The sequence below is a fragment of the Microcebus murinus genome, chromosome 5 (genome assembly GCF_040939455.1).
Source record: "Microcebus murinus isolate Inina chromosome 5, M.murinus_Inina_mat1.0, whole genome shotgun sequence".
In the NCBI taxonomy this organism is placed as follows: domain Eukaryota; kingdom Metazoa; phylum Chordata; class Mammalia; order Primates; family Cheirogaleidae; genus Microcebus; species Microcebus murinus.
The window spans coordinates 112,111,583-112,132,895 of record NC_134108.1 but is presented as its reverse complement, the minus strand read 5'-3'; the positions used below and the strand labels follow the sequence as shown (position 1 = coordinate 112,132,895).

Here is a 21,313-nt window from a genome sequence, read left to right as displayed (position 1 = left end):
AACTAGCCTATAAGGGCCCTCTAAGAAAGAAACCTGGTTCTAATCCCAGCTCTCCCTCTGACATTGTGGGACCTCAAGCAGTTCAAATGGCACCTTGGTTTCAGGGTCACTTGGGTATGAGAGCAGTTAGGTATCACTGGATATCCCCATCCCCACCCCTCAATAACTAAAGGAGGATAAACCAAGGCAAAATTATCTATCTACTGTGTCCCAGGCTTCTTTATTTAAGAACAAAGTGATGAGTGATGTGGGGATTAAAATCAAGAGCATCATTGAACTTCATCCTCCTTCCAACCAGCTCCCCCAAACTCCCTGCCCCACCCCTTGTGTTCTCAATTCCTTCCTTTGTGATTGAAGAACGTAATCCCAAAAGCCCTGATACAAACTCCAGGTTCTCCCTTCCTGAGCTCCTTCCCTTGCCCGGCCCCCCCATTCCTAGAAGGGCAGGCACCTCAGTTTGAATGCATGGGAGAGCCCAGAGTGGTGACAGACACAGAGGGAAAGGCTTCCCCCTCAGGGAAAGGGACCGAGGAGTACAGGGTGGTAAAGTGAGGGCTCCCATAGCCTGGGGTACCGAAACGGGGCCCAGGGGCCAGGGGAAAGGACACTGGGCCCCCTGAGAAAGGAGACCCGGCAGCCTCCAACTCCTCCCGTTGTGAATAGTCACCGCTGGATCGCTTGCCCTTCTGGCGCCGGTTACAGAACCACACTCGGACCACCTGCGATGGACGACATAAGGGAAAGAAGCGTTAGACCGTAAGCTCTGAAGGGTGGGTCTGGCTCTGCTTAGTCATTTTGCCCACAGCCCACAGTGGCTGGAGGAGCCAGAGCTAGGGAAAGGGAGGAGGAGATGGAGGACGGCAGGAAATGGGCACTCACATCCTTCTCAAGCCCAAGCTGCTGGGCGATGTGGCTGATCTGCTGCAGGGTGGGTTTTGGGCACTGCAGGAACAAGTTCTCCAGGTTGCCTCTCACTCGGTTCTCGATACTCGTTCTCTTTCTCTTTCGGGCCTGCACTAGGGTCTCTGCTTTGCATATCTGAGCAGATGAGGAACAGAAGACAAGGGCAGGCTTTGGACCTGCTGAGCAATGGCAACATGGGGCAGTGACTAGATGTCACCAGAGCAAGGTGATATGAAAAAGGAGGGTCCTCCAAGGGTGGCTCTGGACCCTTCCCAGAACTGAGGAATTACACTCCATCCCATGGAGAACTACTGCCCCAAGAGGGAGAGCTACAAGCCAGGGATGGAAGCAATGGAAGCTGGCCGAGACAGCGCAGGCCCCGGCGCATCCCTCCACCCTCACCTCCTGAAGATTTTCATTGTTGTCAGCTTCCTCCACCCACTTCTGCAGCAGGGGCCGCAGCTTACACATGTTCTTGAAACTGAGCTGCAGAGCCTCAAAACGGCAGATGGTGGTTTGGCTGAACACCTTCCCTAGAGGAGGCCAATTGAAAGAGAAGCAACATGAGGTGGAACACTGGGCCCTGGGACTCCAAGACCCAGGCCACCCACCTCCTCCTGTGCTTATGGGATCCCACTCTGGGTCCTACCTCACCCCAGCGGGAGCTCAAGGCCCAACTGTCTCCTCCCCTCCCTCTTCGTGGGAGGGGGTGGAGCCTGCCCCCCACTCCATTGGGCGGAAGGAAAGGCCCAAGTTCAGGACTATTCCTCCCAGGGGAGATGTGGTCCCCATGGGTCAGAATGTGCTGCGGGACCCACCAAAGAGAACCCCCAGGGTGAGCCCCACGTCGGCCTGGGTGTACCCCAGGGTGATCCTCTTCTGCTTCAGGACCTTGGCAAACTGCTCGAGTTCTTTCTGCAGAGCTTTGACATCCGGGGACTGCATTTTAAAAAGGCAAAAGACTTGTAAGAACATAAACACACCACTTTATCTACCTCCTTTTTCCACGTGGGGTCCAAGAACCTGACTGTGGCCTCAAGGAATGGTCTGTGGGACTATCCCTGCCTCCCAAGCTGCCCACGTCACATCTGGAAATAACCTATCTACACCCATTCACTGTTCCCTGACTCGTGCCTATGACTAGGGGCTTCTCTTCCCCTAGAAACGGGTACATCCAGCTGATGCAGAGCACCTCAAATGCATGGGATGGTAGGCCCCGGCCGCAGTGAAAACACCTGTCAGGTTATGATGGTTAGGTTAGAAGCTCCCACCTGGCTAGCTCATTTAATACTCACAAAAGTCTTTTTTAACTCAAGTATCACCCCCAGTCTGAGGACGTTTTGAGACTACAGAAATAAAGAGCACTATGTCTCTCTGATGCCAAATTCAACACACTCTCCCCAGCTTGCTTTGGGGGGTCTCAGAAACTGTGACACGGCCTGCATATACACGAGCACAGTACACAAGTAGCAGGTGTCATAAGAGGTGTGAATAAAATAATTTATATGTACCTGGTGCTTGATTTTTTTAAATCTGATTATCCCTTATTTTAACCACATTTTTTTTGCACTATAGCAGCATTCTCACACTTTTAAATTCAAGAGATGTATTGAACACCTTCTATAAGCCAGCGGCTACCAAGTGGACAAAAGCCCTGGCATCAACATGATCGAAGTGCTATGGGAAAAGCAAGCAGGCTACTCAGCAGTAGGGTAAAGGTGGGAAGGAAATTGTGGAGGAGGATAACAATTTTAAATGGGACAGAAGGTGATATTTGAGCAAGAGACAAGACCAGGGGCAAGCCCAGCGTGGGTGGACAGGGTAGTGCCCCACAGTGCTCAGGGAGCCCAGCAGACCCTATGGAGAGGCCACAGTGACTTTGGTTCAGTCAGGGTGAAGTGCAGAGCCACTGGAGGGTTTGTGGAGTGAAATGATCTGACTCGCCTTTTAACACACAACTCTAGCCGCCGTGTTGGCCAAAGCCCGTAAGGAGGAGGCTAGGGTGTAGCTCACAAGGCTACTGCAGCAATGCTGGCAGAGACGTTGGGGGCTGGGGCTGGAGGTAGGACGGGCTTGGTTCAGGATATTTCCTAGGACAGGACAAGAAAGGAACAGAGGACGACTGGGTTTGGCCTTGCACAACGGGGTGTCGAGCGGAGCAGCTCAGGGAGCCATCCACAGGAGACAGAAAACGCAGTAGTCACCTCACATCTAAATGCTATTTGAGCCTTAAGGGTGAAAGAGAGGAAGGAAGGGTGGAGAGAGCAGAGGATGAAGGTCTGGGCCCTGGGGCATGACAATGAAGCAGCCAAGGGGACAGAGGAACAGCAGCTTTTGATAATAAACAAGGCCTTTTTGTAGTCCTGGAAGCCTTAGGGGAAGTGTTTCAAAGGTGATCGTGGTGATCAATCACATCCAATTCAAATAGGCCAATATTCATTCCCAACTTCTGCTCAGCCAATTACTTGAGCCTATAAATACCCTCAGCTGTCTTCCTGGATTTTCCAAAACCTATTTTGGGGATTTGGAACAAGGTAAACCCCAGTTCAAACCTTTGCTTCATCATTTAGCAGTTAAGACCCGTGAAATAGGCTAATAACACCTCCCCCTAGGAGATTTTGTGCCAGGTAATGAGATAATGATGTATAAACTGACCACCCAGCCAAGCACTTAGGAAGTGGACCCCAGTTGGCAGCCATTATTATTCAAGGCTCAGCAGTCACCTCCTGGGAAGAGTCGGGACTGCCGGTCCCGCCTGAAACCACTCACACCTTCTGTGAGGTCTCAAGGCTTAGTACTTGATCTCTGATTGCTTACACTTATTGCTTCGGAGGCCAGGAAGAGCCATGTTTAACAGTCCCCAGCAGGACTGGAGCCTTCAGTCCCTCAGCACCCCACATTTGGGAACTGCCAGGAGTAACTTCCCCACATCTCTTCTCCTTGTGCACAGCTCCTGGAACTGAGGCTGAACCTGATCAGAATCGGCCCGCCAGCTCTCCAGAGGGGTGCTCATGGCCTGGGGCAGGAGCCCAGGGAAGGCAGGCCCCAAACTTGACTGAGGTGAGCCTGCTCCCCACGTGCACACACCCAAACAGGAGCTCCTATCAGCAAGCAGTCACACCCTAGACCTTCAGGAACAACAACTCCGGGATAAGCACTGTTTCTACCCTCAGGCCATGCTTAACCCTAGGCCAAGATCCTGGGTCTGATAGGGTCAGGTTTTCAGGAAGGACTAAGGGTGGGAGAAGGGGCTCAAGCAAACCCCACACTGGGTCCGGTGTGGGCTGACAGTGAGTGACCCAGCCCTGGGCAGACCTAGGAAATGAGGGACCTACTTGACAAGGGCCATTCTGAACCAGCTTCCAGCTCCCCCAGGCCGCCCTGCCCTCACCTGTCCGGTTCTCACCTCAGCCCTGCCGCCCAGGACGGCCTGCAGTCGCCACACACCCCTGTGCCCGGCGGCCTCCCCTGCCTTCTCCTCTCGGGGCCCCAGGCCGGGCAGCTGCAGGTGACCACTCCTTTCTCTTGCTGCCCTGCCACCCGGGCCCTCCCCTCCCCGTCCCCTCTCGGCTCACTCACCTCCTCAGGGCTTGGCTCCAGCTTCTCCTTCGGCTTCCCGGCCGCGGGCGGGGCGGGGCAGGGCTGGGGGGAGGCCCCCTCGGAGCTGCTCTCCACTCCCGCTGCGGCCTCGCCCTCGGGCTGGGGGGTCTCCAGGCCGCCCTGGGGCACGAGCCCCACTCCGGCCTGAGGCGCGCAGTACGCCATCCCGCCACACAGCTCGTACGGCGGAGGGCACGCGGGGACCCCCCACACCTCGGAGCCGGGCCCGACCCCCGGCCCGATTCCTGGCCCTCCCGGAGGGCTTTGGAAGCTTAGCCAGGTCCGGGGGTCAACCCAACCCGGCTCCGGCCCTCCTGTCCCCTCGCCTCCACCGCCTGGCGGGGGCGAGAAGGCAAAATCCGAAGCCAGGTGTCCCGCCATGGGGTAGGAAGGCGCCCCAAGCCGGGGGCCCGGTGAAATGAGGGCTCGCCCGGGGACTGCTCAGCACCTCTCTCCCTCCCCAATCCCACCCACTAGCCTTGACCTCTGGCCCCGCCCCCTGGATGGGTGGAGGGGAGGGCGGTGGGGGTGGGAGAAACTGAGGCGAAGACTATTCACCTAATGGTGGCAGTGGTGTCTGTGGAAGGGGAAGGTTGGGAGACTCAACGGCGCCCCTCCGGGACCTTGGTGCAGGCCCCCCTTGGGGACGTCACTTTCAACTCCCAATAGGCCGCCAGCCCTCCCTCACGCTCTGCAAGTCTCAGAGCTCCTGGGGCCCTCAGACACCTCTGTGTGCTTCAGGACCCCAGGCCCTTGAGACCTGTGCAAGTGACCCCTCTCTGGAGCCCAGCCACTCTCCCAGTCCCTCAAACATTTATCGAAGGTGTCTGTGCCAGGTACTGTTGTGGCCAACCCTCAATTCACGAACAGCCATAGCACACCGGCCAGCTGGCCCCGTGAGGCTCCCACCAGTCACTGACCAGACCCGCAACCCGCAGCCTCGGGTGCCAGGCGCCCGTCTCCAGGGCAGACTGCCAGACCAGGCCTCCATGCCACAGCCCCAGCTTTCGATCGGACTCCAGAACTTGTCTGACAGACCCAGGGGATGACCCCCACTTCCCCTTCAAGGGACCAGGGTCTGGACTGACGAGGCCTGAGTCTCCCAACTTTTGTCCAGACGGGAGGATCTGATACCCCCTCACGCCAACCCCCTGCTCCAGGACCTGCATATCTGTCTCCTAGCTACCCCTGCTCTGGCACCCAGACTTCTACCACGGAGCAGGCCCTATTCTCCTCCCCCACCGCCCCAGCCCCGGCCTCCAGCCCTAGGCCCTGGGTTGGGAAACCAAAGGGTAGTGGGGGGTGTAGAAAAAAATATCTGACTTCAGGTTCAAAGAGGTCTGGGAGGGACTGGGGGAAGGGGGCAGGACAATGGCCTTGGCTGGACAATCCTGGTCCCCAGAGGGGGCAGCTCTAACCCTAAACAAGTGCTCAACCCTTGAATGGGCCTGGATGGCTCCCCTGGGGACAGCTTCCTGCCCCCCAACCCCCCAGACCCAATCCCCTCACAGAATCCTCCTCAGAGAGGCTGAAAGGAGCTCTAGCTACTCCCTCTCCCCACCCCCTCAAAGACTGAGCCTCAGACAGGCACCAAGGGCCCCTGTGGGGACCTAGGTATCCTGCCCCCCTTCCTCTGGGAACTCTAGCATCTTGCCTCGCCAGCCCCCCAGCCCCCCAGCCCCAAGGATGCACTCTGTCCAGGGGGGCTGGCTGGCACAAAGATGGCGAGGAGGTAGAGAGCGATCTGGGGAGGGGGTGTCGGAAGGCTGCCCTAAGCTCCACCTCGGGTGTTTCTCTGGGCCTAGCCTGAGTGTCCTGAGGGCTCAGGCTGCTGGCCTAGTGCTTGATTCTTTTTGCAAGCAAATAGCCCACGACTGCCTGTCTGTGAGGGATGCTGTTTGTCTGTCTGCTCCCAAAACCTGCCGTAATGGAGTTCAGGGTAAATCAGGGACTCCAGAAAGTCTCTGGACCAGAGCTCCCTGTAGCTTGGCAGGCCGGGACCCTGAGCTGGGATCTTGAGCTGGGAGCCTGACCTCTGTCACCTTAAGTAAGTCTTCTCCCCCAAAGGTTGCAGGCTCAGCCCTGCCTTGCGCTGCATCTGGGGTCCGTGGCTCACCTCCGCCTCCCCAGGGCTGGGTGTGCCATAGGGTCCCTCCAGACTGGGGCCAGCTATCTTCATCCTGGTGGCATCCGTGAGTCTTTTGAGCCTTTTCCCCCTTCTGAGTCTGTCACGCTGCCTCTCTTCCTGTACCCGTCACCCACCTGCGTAGACTTTTTGGACAACTAATTATATGCATATATTTTAATACTTCCCATAGGTCTGTTTGAAGATCTACAAGGCAGTGGGGTTGGAGCTGTGTTCACCTCTCAGTTGTTAATTGCCAAAAAGGCAGGTAGATTAAGGGGCTTGGTGGGGTAGGAGAGACAGGCTTTGGAACAGGAGGGACTCCTCCCCAGCCATCGCCTCAACCTCCAAGACGGAGCCATCGCGGCACCTTTGTCATGCGTCTCTCTGCTGTCTGCCCAGGAGCCGGCCTCCCAGAGGAGGGGGAGGGGTGGGCTGGGGACTCAGCTGAAATCCCAACCCCAGAGTTCTTCAGCTTGTCACCCTCTGGGTTCCCAAAGACCTCTCTTCCCAAGCCAGTCCAGAGAGCGCCTGCTGCCTGTTTCCCAGCTGCTCCTAACATACCTTTCCCAATCTCCCTACTCGACACCACCCTTTTGATTTTCGATTACAACTGATAGTCGTTCTAGGTGGTATGTTTCTGCCCTGGGTAAGAGGCCATTCCCAAGAGGGACCCAGAGAAGGGTGGGAGCCTGGGTCCCTGGCTACCTTGGCGAGCCTCCTGCAGGCTTGGACTCTGACTCACTGGCAACCTTAATGGCAAGTTGAATTTGTCTGAAACCCCAGCCAGCCCCCTCCTGGGGCGCTGAGGGCTGATGGGAGGCTAAAACTCGCCCCCTCTCCTTTTCCACCTTCCTGCTAGGCCTGAGGCGTGGGCAGCTTCACTTCTGCCTGCCCAGCTCTCCCAGGCCTGGCCCAGTGCTGTTGGCCCTGTTGGGGCCAGGGGCCTGGAAGCCAGGTGGAGTCATCAGATTGGCTCCTTGACATTTCTTGCTCTTAGAGAGTCCCCAAAAAACTTCAGGTTCCCAAAACCTATTTAGGACTAGACTCAGGGATGCTCCACATACCCCTTTATGACAGCGCAACATCAAGGCCCCTCACAGAGCACTGTGGGAGACGCAGGTGTGGGGCCCCACTGTGGCCCTGCTGCTGTCAGCCCAGCCAGCCCTCGCTAGGGTTGAAAACCGATTGGAAAACTCAGACGGGGGCCAGGGGAGACTTGCTCTGGACAAAGGCAAGGAAATCACTTATTTTGACTTCTGAGGTCTGTCAAGATGAAGGCAGAAGAAAGGGAAGGAATGGGGGGCTGGAGAGAGAGGGTTCAGGCTTGGGCCCCTGGGGAGATGATCTCCCTTAAACTCAATTCACGCAGATTCTACTGTTCACTGTGGACCAGCTCCCTCTTCCCCACAGCGGGCCTTCCCATCTCCCCTCAGACCTGCAAACTGTCCAGACACTCTTACCTCAAACACAGGAGTCAGCTCTCTGGTTGTAGCCTGCAGGGACACAGGGGTGAGAGCATGAGGGGGGCAGCTGGGAGGAGCAGAACCAGGTTCTGGGCCCTGGCTCTGACTCCCCTTCTGTGCCTCTATTTCCTTATCTAATAAAGAGAAATTGGACTAAATGAACTGTAAATTTCCTTCCAGCTCTGACAGAAAACTGCTGCCCCACTGCCATACCCCCTCCCGTCAACCCTCCTCACTTGCCATGCCAATGTAGACTTCTCTGCCCACCCGTGAAGAGGGATGGGGTTGGAGAGCGGGCAGAGGTGTCGGTGAGAGCTGGCGCAGGCCTCCCTGCAGCCCAATGCCCACCTCCAAGCGGCCTTCCTGGGAAATCTGGCAGGTTTGATCAAGAGGTAGATGAGAAGTTGGAAAGGAGCCAGGTTTGTTTGTTTGTTTGTTTGTTTGTTTGTTTGTTTTTGAGACAGAGTCTCACTTTGTTGCCCAGGCTAGAGTGAGTGCCGTAGCATCAGCCTAGCTCACAGCAACCTCAATCTCCTGGGCTCAAGCGATCCTCCTGCCTCAGCCTCCCAAGTGGCTGGGACTACAGGCATGCGCCACTATGCCCAGCTAATTTTTTTCTATATATATTAGTTGGCCAATTAATTTCTTTCTATTTATAGTAGAGACGGGGTCTTGCTCTTGCTCATGCTGGTTTCAAACTTCTGACCTTGAGCAATCCGCCCACCTCAGCCTCCCAGAGTGGTAGGATTATAAACTTGAGCCACCGCGCCTGGCCAAGGAGCTAGTTTTGATTTTGTTTTCACTGCTTGGGTACTTATAAGAAATATACTTCAGGAGGTAAAAGTTCTCATGGACAAGAGCAAGGCAGATAGGAAGGGAAGAACAGAGGGAGGGGAGGGGAGGGAGAGGGAGGAAGACAGAGAGGCACAGAGAATGTATGCCTGTGTTGGGAGGAGGCAACCCAGGTTAAAGGCTAGAGACAAAACAGGACCCCTAACCTACTCCTCCCTCTTTTCATATTCCGTAAATTGCTCTTCCCTACATCTCTTCTCTCCAGCCCCAGCCTCCCAGACAGAGAGATTCCAGATGATAATTAAGGTGGCTTCCGCTCTACAATCCTGAGCGTACCTGCCCGTCTGCCGTTTTTTCCACTCCTTCCAAAGGAAGGCACCTGCAGCTCCTGCAATGACCACCGCAGACGACAAAAGCCCACAGAATATGGGGGGGGGGCAGCGCTTACTCAGGGAGGCTCTGAAGAACATGTGGGGCACTGTCAGACCAGTTGGGCACCCCACCTTTCCACCTTTCCTGGCCCCCTGGCTGCTCATTTGAGGCCATGCAGAGACCTGGCATTTCGACCTGACACTCCACCTACAGGAGAGCCTCTACTCATTTTAAAGGGACCTTGGGGGACTGCTGGCTCTGAGCAGTGCCATCCCCCTGTGGGCAGGTGGCTTGAGGCCCCAGGGACCCGCAGGTTGGGGCAGGGGCAGCCCATCCTCAACTAGGCTAGATGGGCACGTGGAATCCCACTCACCGAGGGCGCTAGTGGGACAGGGAGGAGTGGTGGCAAAGGAGACCTCACGGCCTCCCAGGCCAAGCCAAAGCTGCCGCCTTGGATCTTGCCAGACTGCTGTGCATCCTCAGGCCACCACCCAGGCACCCTCCCGCTGCATTCCACGGCGACTGTCGCGCCCTGCCCTGGGTGCCTTTGGTGCTCAGCCTGGGTCAGAACTCGAACACCCAGCGGAGGAGAACGGGCTGACCGTGCACGTGTGAGAGAAGGGGGCAGAAGGGCTGGGGCGGTCAGCAGCAGAACTACGTTCACTCACACAGGACACGAGCGATGAAGTGGAGTCTGGGAGCTGCTGCGGCCCTGTGTTCCTAGCCAAGCAGTCTGCACCTGTCACGCCTGCGCTGGGCTGTCGCCCCACCCCGGCTTCCAGGTATTCCCTGAAAGGGCACAGCTCTGGGTGAGGAAGGATTGTTCCTTTCCCCCTCCCCTATTGCAGCGCTGCTTGTTTCTGGCCGGCCTTTGCTGGCAGTGAAAGACTCAAGTGTGCTGAGAAGGAAGTCCTGGCCATCACAGTTGTATTGGGAGTGTGCCCTGGTGCTCTGGTTCCCCAGCACGTCACAGGCCACCATGGTCTGGAGAGTGTGTGACTCTGAAATGACAAAGCCCCAGAACTCTAAAATTACAAGACAGCAAAACAGTAGCCCTCTCCACCTCCACTCCCAACACCTCCCAAAATGCCTGAAATTCCCTTCTCTGACTGATAAACCCTCACTCCTTCTCCAAGACATATCTTCCCGGCATGCACATCCCTGGCCAAGTCATGTGGCACCCCTCCCTCCCTCCCCTGCAGCAAGTGGCTCCCTTCCATGTTCCCAGCATGCAACAGTTCTGCCTCCTGGCCAACCGCGGGGAGCCCTCCTGAAGGCCCCGCAGAGCATCAGGTCTAAATCCCAGATCCAACTGCCACCCACTGGCTACACAACCATGGCGAATGTGCCTGAGCCTCTTCAAGCCTTGCTTTCCTCACTGGGGATTGGAGCTGATAGTCCTTACTCCACCAGTAGAGATTAAATGAGATAATGCATGCCAGTGTTCATGTAAAACCTACCAATAAGAGTTCCAGAACTAAGTAGCTGCCACCGTAAGGTGCACTGTTGGTAACAGCACTCACTAGGCCCTCAAATGTTTGCTAGATGAAAAAATGGTATAGGTTGGAATTATATTTTACTGAGGACCCTGACCAGGTCTCCAGGGTTCCTGTAACTTCTTAACTAGTGGGGTGGGAGGTGGATATGATGAGAAAATGCCCATTATTTTCCAGTTCCTGGCTGGCTAAGGTTTTTCTTCACCTGAAGGAGGCTTGGGGACTTAAGGACAATGGCTCATAGCTAAGAGGCTTGCTCCTTGACTGGAGGAGAGGGCAGGGTCTCATGTCCTGCCCTTTCCAATACCTGATATCCAGTCCTTTCGGCACCACTGGGTACCTAAAACAGGCTCTGAGCCAAGGGTGAAACCCCCCAGACAGAAGGAGAAAGTATCAGCGTGTGAGTGAGGACGGGGTCGTGCCTAGAGTGCCCGGCACTGTGCCCATGCAGAGCCAGGCAAGTCTTAGGCGAGCAATGGCAACCACAGCTTCGAGTCCAGGCCTGAGCTGAGCAGCTCCTCCCCTTCCCTGCTCCTCCCGAGACCCCAAGCCCCCAACCTTGGCTCTGGTTGTTCTGGCCATGATGCTCCTTAGGGTGATGCCAAGGCGCTGTGCTCTGGCCTTTAGTCTGAACACCAGCTTCTGCCAACCTCTCAGGTCCCTGGCCCGAGACTAGGGTGCCTAGGGCTCGACCCACCTGCCCTCCTTGCAGCCCCAGAAGGGCTGGTTGTCCAGGTAGCCTGAGACAAAAAGGGCTTCAAAAAGGGCTTGCCCAGGGCTGGGCTGGGGAGAGCAATGAAGTCGCAGTGCAGAGAACGGGTTGCGGAGGGAAGAAGGGACGATGGGAAAGGCGATCTCTAACAGGAGTCTTGCCTGGGACACGACCACCCAGTGTGACACGGAGAGGCTGTGTGGCTGCTTTTGAAGGCGTGGGGGAGGGGACAGTGAGTGAACACTGGGAAGAGAAACTCATTTCCCGCCAGCATCCGGGCTCCTTGCTGTGAAAGATAACGACTCCCAAATCTCTATGTCCCTGCACTGCACGTCAGTACATCCATCCACCTGTTGGCCATCTTGACCTGATGTTCCACATCGCCTCAAACTGGACACGTCTAAAGCTGAGCATGTCCTCTTAGCGCCCCTGCCATGGAACAACCTGCCCCTCACTCTATGCTCCCAGGGGTGGCGTCACCACCCCCGCCCACTCACCCGAGCCAGAACGCAGCTGTGGCGCGGGCAGTTGCCGACGTCATGGCAGCCTCCTGTGCAGCACATGAAGCAATCCCAGAGGTCATGGAGCAAAAAGGCTCACAGACCACATTAGGATGCTCAGATAACAGGGTTTATTAAATAAACATAAAACACACCGTGAGAAGCAAGAGGAAAGCCCCGGGCTAGGCTAACACGCTCGGGAGAGGGTGTGAGTGGGTGGAAGGATCACACGACCTGAAGGTGGGCATGCAGTGTGCATCTGTCCTGCCAAATTGAGACCTCATGAATATCGAGGGCCTCATGTCTCACGTATTTAGGGTATCGAGAATATTTAGTGCCTACTTGGTCTTTCCGTCTCTTTCTGTCTTTATTCACACAAATATGTTCTACTTCCTCATCTGACAGATTACTGACGCAGTTATCCATGTGTAACACTTCTTTCGAGTTCCCTCTGTCCCAGAGCTGGATGGTCCCAAACAGCCGGCAAGTGTGCTTCACACGGATGCTTACCCCAGAGCGCCGCCTCCCCCAGCGTCCTCCAGTTTCAGTCAGTAAGCCCTGCTCAGTCTTTACTTCCTATTTCTTTTTTTTTTTTTTTTTTTTTTTTTTTTTGAGACAGAGTCTCGCTTTGTTATCCAGGCTAGAGTGAGTGCCGTGGCGTCAGCCTAGCTCACAGCAACCTCAAACTCCTGGGCTCAAGCGATCCTCCTGCCTCAGCCTCCCACGTAGCTGGGACTACAGGCATGTGCCACCATGCCCGGCTAATTTTTTATATATATATCAGTTGGCCAATTAATTTCTTTCTATTTATAGTAGAGACGGGGTCTCGCTCTTGCTCAGGCTGGTTTTGAACTCCTGACCTTGAGCAATCCGCCCGCCTCAGCCTCCCAAGAGCTAGGATTACAGGCGTGAGCCACAGCGCCCGGCTACTTCCTATTTCTTGATTTGGACATTCTTCCACCCCCACCAAAACATCCCTAACCATGGTCTGCTCAGATTATAGCCAGGATCTTTCCAACTGTCTCCCTCCCTCCAGTCCTAACCACTTAAAATCCATCCTCCTCGATATAATCACAGTGATCTGTCCGGAAACACATGTCTGGCCATACCATTCTGCTGCTCCTTAAAAGCCCCCCCTTTTGTCCTCAAACATAGCTTCTGAGCTCCTCCGCAAGCTGAACAGGGTCCCGAAGGCTGCCGCCTCTGCCACTCCCTGCCGTCACCACACCCTCCCAGAATGAGGACACGCACGGGAGCATCTCCGTACTCCTGCAGTTCTGGTCCCACTGCCTCCCTGAGACTGTCCACTCTGAGGGAAGACCCACCCTTCCCTCCTTCTCTATAGACCAGCTAAGCCCCTTTGTTAAACTCTCACCTGGCCTCAAACCATCTCCCATGCTGCTGCACCCCTTTATTTCAGAGATGATTTCTGACTCTCACTCAGGGAATGCTGGGCTACTCCCAACACACGCACCCTACCGCTCTTCAATGTCTGGACTTCCCCTGGACTTCCCCCTCGGGCCGCCCCTTTGCCCGGCCAAAGCTAATTCCCTGCCTCTCCTGCTCATCCCCTCCATTCAGCCGAGAAGTCCCCTCCAGAAGACCAGCTCCCGAGAGAGCTGAGAAGGCACAGCGCAACACCGCCCAATCCCTCCAGAGCCTAGGAATCACCTAGGCTGTTGCCCCAGGCCTTTCCCCTGGAGAGTCTGACTCACAAGGGTTGGAGTTGGGCTGGCGCGGTGGCTCGTGCCTGTAATCCTAGCACTCTGGGAGGCCGAGGCAGGTGGATTGCTGGAGCTCCGGAGTTTGAGACCAGCTCTGAGCAAAAATAGCTCTGAGGTCATTTCTACCAAAAATGGAAAAAATTAGCCGGGCATGGTGGCGCATGCCTGTAGTCCCAGCTACTCAGGAGGCTGAGGCAGCAGGAAGTCTTGAGCCCAGGAGTTTGAGGTTGCTGTGAGCTAGGCTGATGCCACCACACTCTAGCCTGGGCAACAGAGTGAGACTCTGTCTCAAAAAAAAAAAAAAAAAATCAATTTGCCAACTAAAAGTATATAGAAAAAATTAGCCGGGCATCGTGGCACATGCCTGTAGTCCCAGCTACTCGGGAGGCTGAGGCAGGAGGATCGCTGAGCCCAGGAGTTTGAGGTTGCTGTGAGCTAGGCTGACTCCACGGCACTCTAGCCCAGGAAACAGAGTGAGACTCTGACTCAAAAAAAAGAAGAATCTGTATTTTTATCAAGCACTTCCGATGATTCTTTTGAGACATACCACTGTGGACAAGGTTTTAACTCACTGAGCCTCACATCCCTCACGCATAAAATGAGAAGGTAACACCCATCTCAGCGGATTAGCGGTAATACCAAGAACATATCTAGTAGGTATTTTAAAATAGCTTTTTATTTTACTTTTTTTTTTTTTTGAGACAGAGTCTCGCTTTGTTGCCCAGGCTAGAGTGAGTGCCGTGGTGTCAGCCTAGCTCACAGCAACCTCAGACTCCTGGGCTCAGCGATCCTCCTGCCTCAGCCTCCTGAGTAGCTGGGACTACAGGCATGTGCCACCATGCCCGGCTAATTTTTTCTATATATTTTCAGTTGGCCAATTAATTTCTGTCTATTTATAGTAGAGTCAGGGTCTCACTCTTGCTCAGGCTGGTTTTGAACTCCTGACCTCGACCAATCTACCTGCCTCGGCCTCCCAGAGTGCTAGGATTACAGGCGTGAGCCACCACGCCCAGCCTATTTTGCATATTTTTATTTTAAGGCCAGTCAAGTGAGGCAGTGGGAGTGGAGAAAGAACAAAGGAATCTGTAACTGGTTGTGATCAATTAGTTATAAACACCACTGCACTCAGTCCAGCTTTAAAAAATACTTTTTAAAAAAATTTTCTAAATATTTTATTTTCTCTTCTTCTTTTAACTCCAACTGAGTCTTTTAAGGAAGTGTAAAACATACTTTTAAACAAACATAGCTGTTATCATTGACTCCTTTTCAGAAGTATTTCCCTTTAATTTCTTCTCTTCCCAAACAAGCTCCCAAAATAAACTGTCCTTCTCTACTTCCTTAGCCCCACTCACTTTTAATTAGCAAATTATTTTATTTGATTAATTTTTTTCCTGATAAAAGTAACAGCACCTATCTCAGACTAATATCAACAAGAAAGTGATAGCCCCTCTAATACCCCTGCCCCCAAGATAACCCACTGTTGTCAACTTGATAAATGTTCTTCTAGGTTATTTTCAAGAGTAAACTGCTTTAAAAAAAATGAGATTCTACTGTTAATGTAACTTTTTTTCCAGTTAGTAAATATATGTCTCATCAAATCTTGCTTTTGTCCCCACCTCAGCATGGTGCTCATCTGGCTGAGGTCACCAGCCACTTCCTAATAGCCAAAGCCACTAACTCATATTAGCCTTTGTCTGACATGGTCTCTCAGAAGCCCATGGCCCTGGATTTCCCTTCCTCTTGTCACTCTTCTGCTGGGGAACTAAATCCTCAATTTAGCCTCTCTGACTGGCTCCAGTCAGGCTGAGGCAGTAGGAAGGCTTGAGCCCAGGAGTTTGAGGTTGGTGTGAGCTAGGCTGATACCATGGTACTCTAGCCTGGGCAACAGAGTGAGACTCTGTTTCAAAAAAAAAAAATCAATTGGCCAACTAAAAGTATATAGTCACTGAGCAGTGACCGCACTGTGTTTCCTCAATCACCTCACTCACCCTCTGCTCGCTCTACACATGTTGCCTGGAGAAGCCCACTCCCCTCTCGACCTCTTCAGTGCCCCTGTTTCCCTCCCAGCTCCCAACATCTCTCCTCCACACCACCACTGAAGTGGTCTTTCCCAAACACAAGTACCACCGCCTTACTGTCCTGACGGAGATCCTTCAATGAGACCCTCACCACTGCTCCCAGAAACACAATTTCTTGGCCTGTCTCATAGGAACCTGGGACTTGCCTAGGATTTGGAATCCAAAAGACCTTGCTTGACAACCTTCACTCACCAACATACAGGTAGGCGAAGTTAGGGAAATTAGATAATTTCTAAGCTTCTTTCTCCTCTATAACATGGAAAATAAAGCCACCTATCAGGGAGGGATATGGCCAAGATTCAAGAGCTTAATGGTAGTAAATATCCAGAAAGCAATGACAGAGATGAGTCTTTCACAATCAATATGTTCTGATTCAGCCTGTGCCACCCAACCCCCAGTTTTGCAGATCCACCTGTGGTTCCCAGAACCCCACTCTGGCTGCTCCAGTTGCCTGCAGTACCCCCTTGGGACCACCAGTTTTGTCTACTCAAGATCCTGCTTGTCTCCCAACACTGAATGCCAGCCACCTCTCTCAAACCTTTCTGTACCTCCAGAGGTAGAAATCACTCCCTCCTTTGGGAGACCCCGAGTCTCTATACATTCCGCTATTACAGTGTCTGTTAACATTTTATGACACTAATCTGCTTAGTAGTTCTTTTTCAACAGGCTGATACCCTTTAAATTCAGATCTTATTCATCTTTGCAGTCCCCCATGCCAAGCAGGAAGTAGCTGATCAATAAGTGGGCATTGCATAATCAGTTTCATAGAAAATTCACTTTTTCTGTGTTCATCTCCTGCCGGCAGGAGAACTATAAGTAGGACAAGTTGAAGGTTCGAGTCAGGTGGAGAGGACTGGGGCAATTACTTCCCAGAAGCAAGCCAGTCTCAGAGCAAACCCTACCCCTAGCCTGACCTTATCTTCTCTGACTCCCAATGCCACCTCCCCAGTGTTCCCTGCCTGGGTTGCAGGAAGGGCTCGCTAGGGGCCTCATAAAGGCTACAGTTTGGGGGAGGGTATGTTTCGGAGAGGGGACAACAATGAAGCCTCCCTCCAACTCAGCTCCCACGTGAAGCATCCTCAGGCTGCTGGTAATGGGGGAGGTACCGGCCTCAGTTTCCCGGGAGCCAGCCTCTCACTGGCTGCAACGCTGGGGGTTCATTTGTTTTCATTGCAGGATAGTATCCCTGGGAGGAATATGCCACAATTTATCTCTTGCCCTCTTCATTAATCATTAGGTTGTGTCTGTTACAGACATCGCAGCTGTGAACATGCTGGGCCTCTCTCCTTGGCCCCTGTGTGAGTTCTGGGATGTGGATGTAGGTGTGGAATCACTGCACCTTGACCATATGATGCCACATAATGCCCGATTGTCCTCTGAAGAGGTTGTATCAGTCTGTCCTCCTCTCCACCCTTTAGCAGCTCCTGCGACACTGTCCAGTTCCAGTTCTTCTCTTCCCACACTGTCTCCTCCTCCTCGGTCCCCTTTGCTCGCTCCTGTTGCTGTAGATGCCAAAGTACTTGCGGGCTCTGCCTGGGCCCTTGCGCTGCGCTCACTGCCTTCCTAAGTGCTCTGATGCCCTCCACTCCCTGCATTGCAAATATCATCTATACACGGATGGCTTCCAAACATGTATCTCTACATATTTCTTTCTTTCTTTCTTTTTTCTTGTTTTCTTTTTGAGACAGAGTCTCACTCTGTTGCCCAGGCTAGAGTGCCGTGGCATCAGCCTAGCTCACAGCAACCTCAATCTCCTGGGCTCAAGCGATCCTCCTGCCTCAGCCTCCTAAGTAGCTGGAACTACAGGCATGTACCACCATGCCTGGCTAATTTTTTCTGTATATATTTTTAGTTGTCCAGCTAATTGTTTTCTATTTCTTTTTTCTAGTAGAGATGGGGTCTCACTGTTGCCCAGGCTGGTCTTTTGAACTCAAATGATCCGTCCACCTGGGCCTCCCAGAGTGCTAGGATTATAGGTGTGAGCCACTGCACCTGGCCTTATATATTTCTAATTCTCTTTTTTTTTTTTTTTTTTTTGAGACAGAGTCTCCCTTTGTTGCCCAGGCTAGAGTGCCATGGCATCAACCTAGCTCACAGTAACCTCAAATTCCTGGGCTCAAGCAATCCTTCTGCCTCAGCCTCCTGAGTAGCTGGGACTACAGGCATGTGCCACCATGCCCGGCTAATATTTTCTATATATATATTAGTTGGCCAATTAATTTCTTTCTATTTATAATAGAGACAGGGTCTTGCTCTTGCTCGGGCTGGTTTCAAACTCCTGACCTAGAGCAATCCGCCTGCCTTGGCCTCCCAGAGTGCTAGGATTACAGGCATGAGCCATGCTGCCCAGCCTACATATTTCTATGATTTAAAAAAATTGTACTGAAACAAGTATTCTCATATATTGCAGATGAGACTACAAACTGGTGATGTTTTTTAGGAAAGGCAATATGGTAATTTCTGTCCAAATTAAAAGTGTATACAGCAGTCCCACTTCTAGGAATGTGTCCAAGAATATACTTGCATCCCTGCAAAATGACTGTGTTCAAAATTATATGTTGCGGCCCTGTTTGTAAAAGAAAAACAATACAAAAGAAAAAGAAAAGAAAAGAAATAATCCAAATGTCTATCAGTAGGGGGATAAAAAGCATCACAAGCTGGGCGTGGTGGCATGCACCTGTGAATAGCCACTGCACTCCAGCCCGGGTAACATAGTGAGACTCTGTCTCTAAAAAAAAAGCATTGCAGGCTGAGCAAGGTGGCTCATGCCTGTAATCCTAGCACTCTGGGAGGCTGAGGCGAGCGGATTGCTCCAGATCAGGAGTTTGAAACCAGCCTGAGCAAGAGTGACACCCCGTCTCTACTATAAATAGAAAGAAATTAATTGGCCAACTAATATATATAGAAAAAATTAGCTGGGCATGGTGGCGCATGCCTGTAGTCCCAGCTACTTGGGAGGCTGAGGCAGGAGGATTGCTTGAGCCAGGAGATTGAGGTTGCTGTGAGCTAGGCTGATGCCATGGCACTCACTCTAGCCTGGGCAACAAAGGGAGACTCTATCTCAAAAAAAATAAATAAAATAAAGCATTGCATATCTATACAATGGAGTACTATGGAAATTTAAAAGAAAAGAAAAAAGAGAGATGTAGGAAAACCTCCATATTTCCTCATAGGATATAGATATATAATTTCAAAATATTAGGAATACAAATGTTTTTGTTACATGAATAGCTTTTATAATGCCTAAGTCAGGGCTATTAGTGTGCCCATCACTGGAATAGTGTTCATTGTACATTAGGTAGGTTTTTACTTCTCCTTTTCTCTCCCCTGCCCCCATAATATATTTATATTATTAAGGGGAACAAAGCAAGAGGCAGAAAAGCATACATAGTTTGCTAAAATTTATGTGAAAAGGGGGAAAGAATATATATATATATATACATATATATGCATTTATATTTGCTTGCATATGCATAAGATATCTTTGAAGAATAAGCAAGAAATTGATAACAGTGCCTACCTGTCGGGGATGGGATGGGTAAGAGGGAGACTCTTTACCTTTGAATCTTTTGAATTTAAAATTAAGTCAAAATATATAATAAAAGATAATTCCAAGGGAGACCAAGCAAACAAGACCAAGACATTCAAAATTAAAAACTTGCAGGCCGGGCGCTGTGGCTCACGCCTGTAATCCTAGCTCTTGGGAGGCCGAGGCGGGCGGATTGCTCAAGGTCAGGAGTTCGAAACCAGCCTGAGCAAGAGCAAGACCCCGTCTCTACTATAAATAGAAAGAAATTAATTGGCCAACTAATATATATATACAAAATTAGCCGGGCGTGGTGGCGCATGCCTGTAGTCCCAGCTACTCGGGAGGCTGAGGCAGGAGGATTGCTTGAGCCCAGGAGTTTGAGGTTGCTGTGAGCTAGGCTGACGCCACGGCACTCACTCTAGCCTGTGCAACAAAGTGAGACTCTGTCTCAAAAAAAAAAAATAAATAAAAACTTGCAAAAAACCCCCAAAAACCTGATAGAAATAATTTTTTTATCTTCATTAAAGATAAACAAAAATTATCTAAAAATTACATTATTCAAAAACAAGGATATTTACTACCATTTTAATTCAGCATTTTTGTTTTTAATTGCATTCTTCTTTTTTTGGAGGGGGGGAAGACAGAGTTTTGCTCTGTTGCCAGGGCTAGAGTGCCATGGCATCAGCCTAGCTCACAGCAACCTCAAACTCCTGGGTTCAAGTGACCCTCCCGCCTCAGCCTCCGGAGTAGCATGCGCCACCATGCCCGGCTAATTTTTTCTATATATTTTTAGTTGGCCAATTAATTTCCTTTTATTTTTTTTAGTAGAGACAGGGTCTTGCTCTTGCTCAGGCTGGTTTCGAACTCCTGAGCTCAAAGGATCCGCCTGCCTCGGCCTCTCAGAATGCTAGGATTACAGGTATGAGCCACCGCGCCCGGCTCCAGACATCTTTCTTTACATATCTCTGTTCATTCATTAAAAGGCAAAATAAGGGCATGATTAATTAACAAATGCAATTTGTTCAGTGAAGGAAAGTTTAACCAAATCTTGGTATAAGTGGGAAACCAATTCCCAAGGGATTCTAGTAGGTACAATGCCACAATTGTGGCTTCAGTGTGTTCAGGACGCCCTCTAGTGGCCCTATGGGATCAAGGATGTGATATTTATTTTTTTATTTTTTTTGAGACAAGAGTCTCATTTTGTTGCCCAGGCTAGAGTGAGTGCTGTGGCGTCAGCCTAGCTCACAGCAACCTCAAACTCCTGGGCTCAAGCGATCCTCCTGCCTCAGCCTCCCCAGTAGCTGGGACTACAGGCATGCGCCACCATGCCCGGCTAATTTTTTCTATATATATGTTAGTTGGCCAATTAATATCTTTCTATTAATAGTAGAGACGGGGTCTCGCTCTTGTTCGGGCTGGTTTCGAACTCCTGACCTGGAGCAATCTGTCCCCCTCGGCCTCCCAGAGTGTTAGGATTACAGGCGTGAGCCACCGCGCCCGGCCAAGGATGTGATATTTAGAAAACACTTTGGTAATTTTCCTGCAGGACACATGTTTGAAGCCATTTGTCAAATTTTCAAGGTTCTCTTTATTAGTCCATGATGTTATCCCTATAAGTTTGCTAATACTTGTCATACTAGGTCACCCTATCTTTGGACCAGACAGTATGCTCACAGCTCCTCTGGTCACACCACAGGCCCAAACAGCCCAGGGCAGTGTACTGAGCAAGGCCTGGAGGTCAATGTGGAGAGGTGGGAAGGACCTGAGGGCGTAGGGGCCAGTGTGCAGTGTTTAAGGAGCCCCCAGTGCTGTGTGTACAGCCCTGCCTCTAGGCCACCCTCTGACCCCACATTCGGTCCTTCCTGGGTGTCTGCCATTCCCAGGAGCCTAAGGAAATCAAACACTGGAGCCTTGGGGTGGGCAGCTCTCTAGGAAGGGCAGGTGTGGCCCAGTTTATCCTGAACCTCTGCCTCACAGCTCTCCTCCAGCCTCTTCTGATAATAGAAATCAAACCAG

General features: G+C 52.0%; 1 protein-coding gene across 2 annotated transcripts; it reads right to left on the bottom strand.

The window, feature by feature from the left end:
• Positions 1-192: 192 nt before the first annotated feature.
• On the bottom strand, positions 193-13,867 carry POU5F1 (POU class 5 homeobox 1). Of its 2 annotated transcripts, XM_076003525.1 has the most exons (7): positions 13,682-13,867; positions 8,335-8,466; positions 8,092-8,124; positions 1,722-1,842; positions 1,306-1,436; positions 880-1,038; positions 193-719 (listed from the first exon to the last, which is right to left on the bottom strand). In XM_076003525.1, the coding sequence occupies exons 1-7, from the start codon at positions 13,808-13,810 to the stop codon at positions 453-455; spliced, it is 972 nt and encodes a 323-aa protein (XP_075859640.1). In that variant the 5' UTR covers positions 13,811-13,867; the 3' UTR covers positions 193-452. The 2 variants fall into 2 exon arrangements, with proteins under 2 accessions (XP_075859640.1, XP_012596603.2); XM_012741149.3 differs by lacking the exons at positions 8,092-8,124; positions 8,335-8,466; positions 13,682-13,867 and adding an exon at positions 4,483-4,899.
• Positions 13,868-21,313: the final 7,446 nt, after the last annotated feature.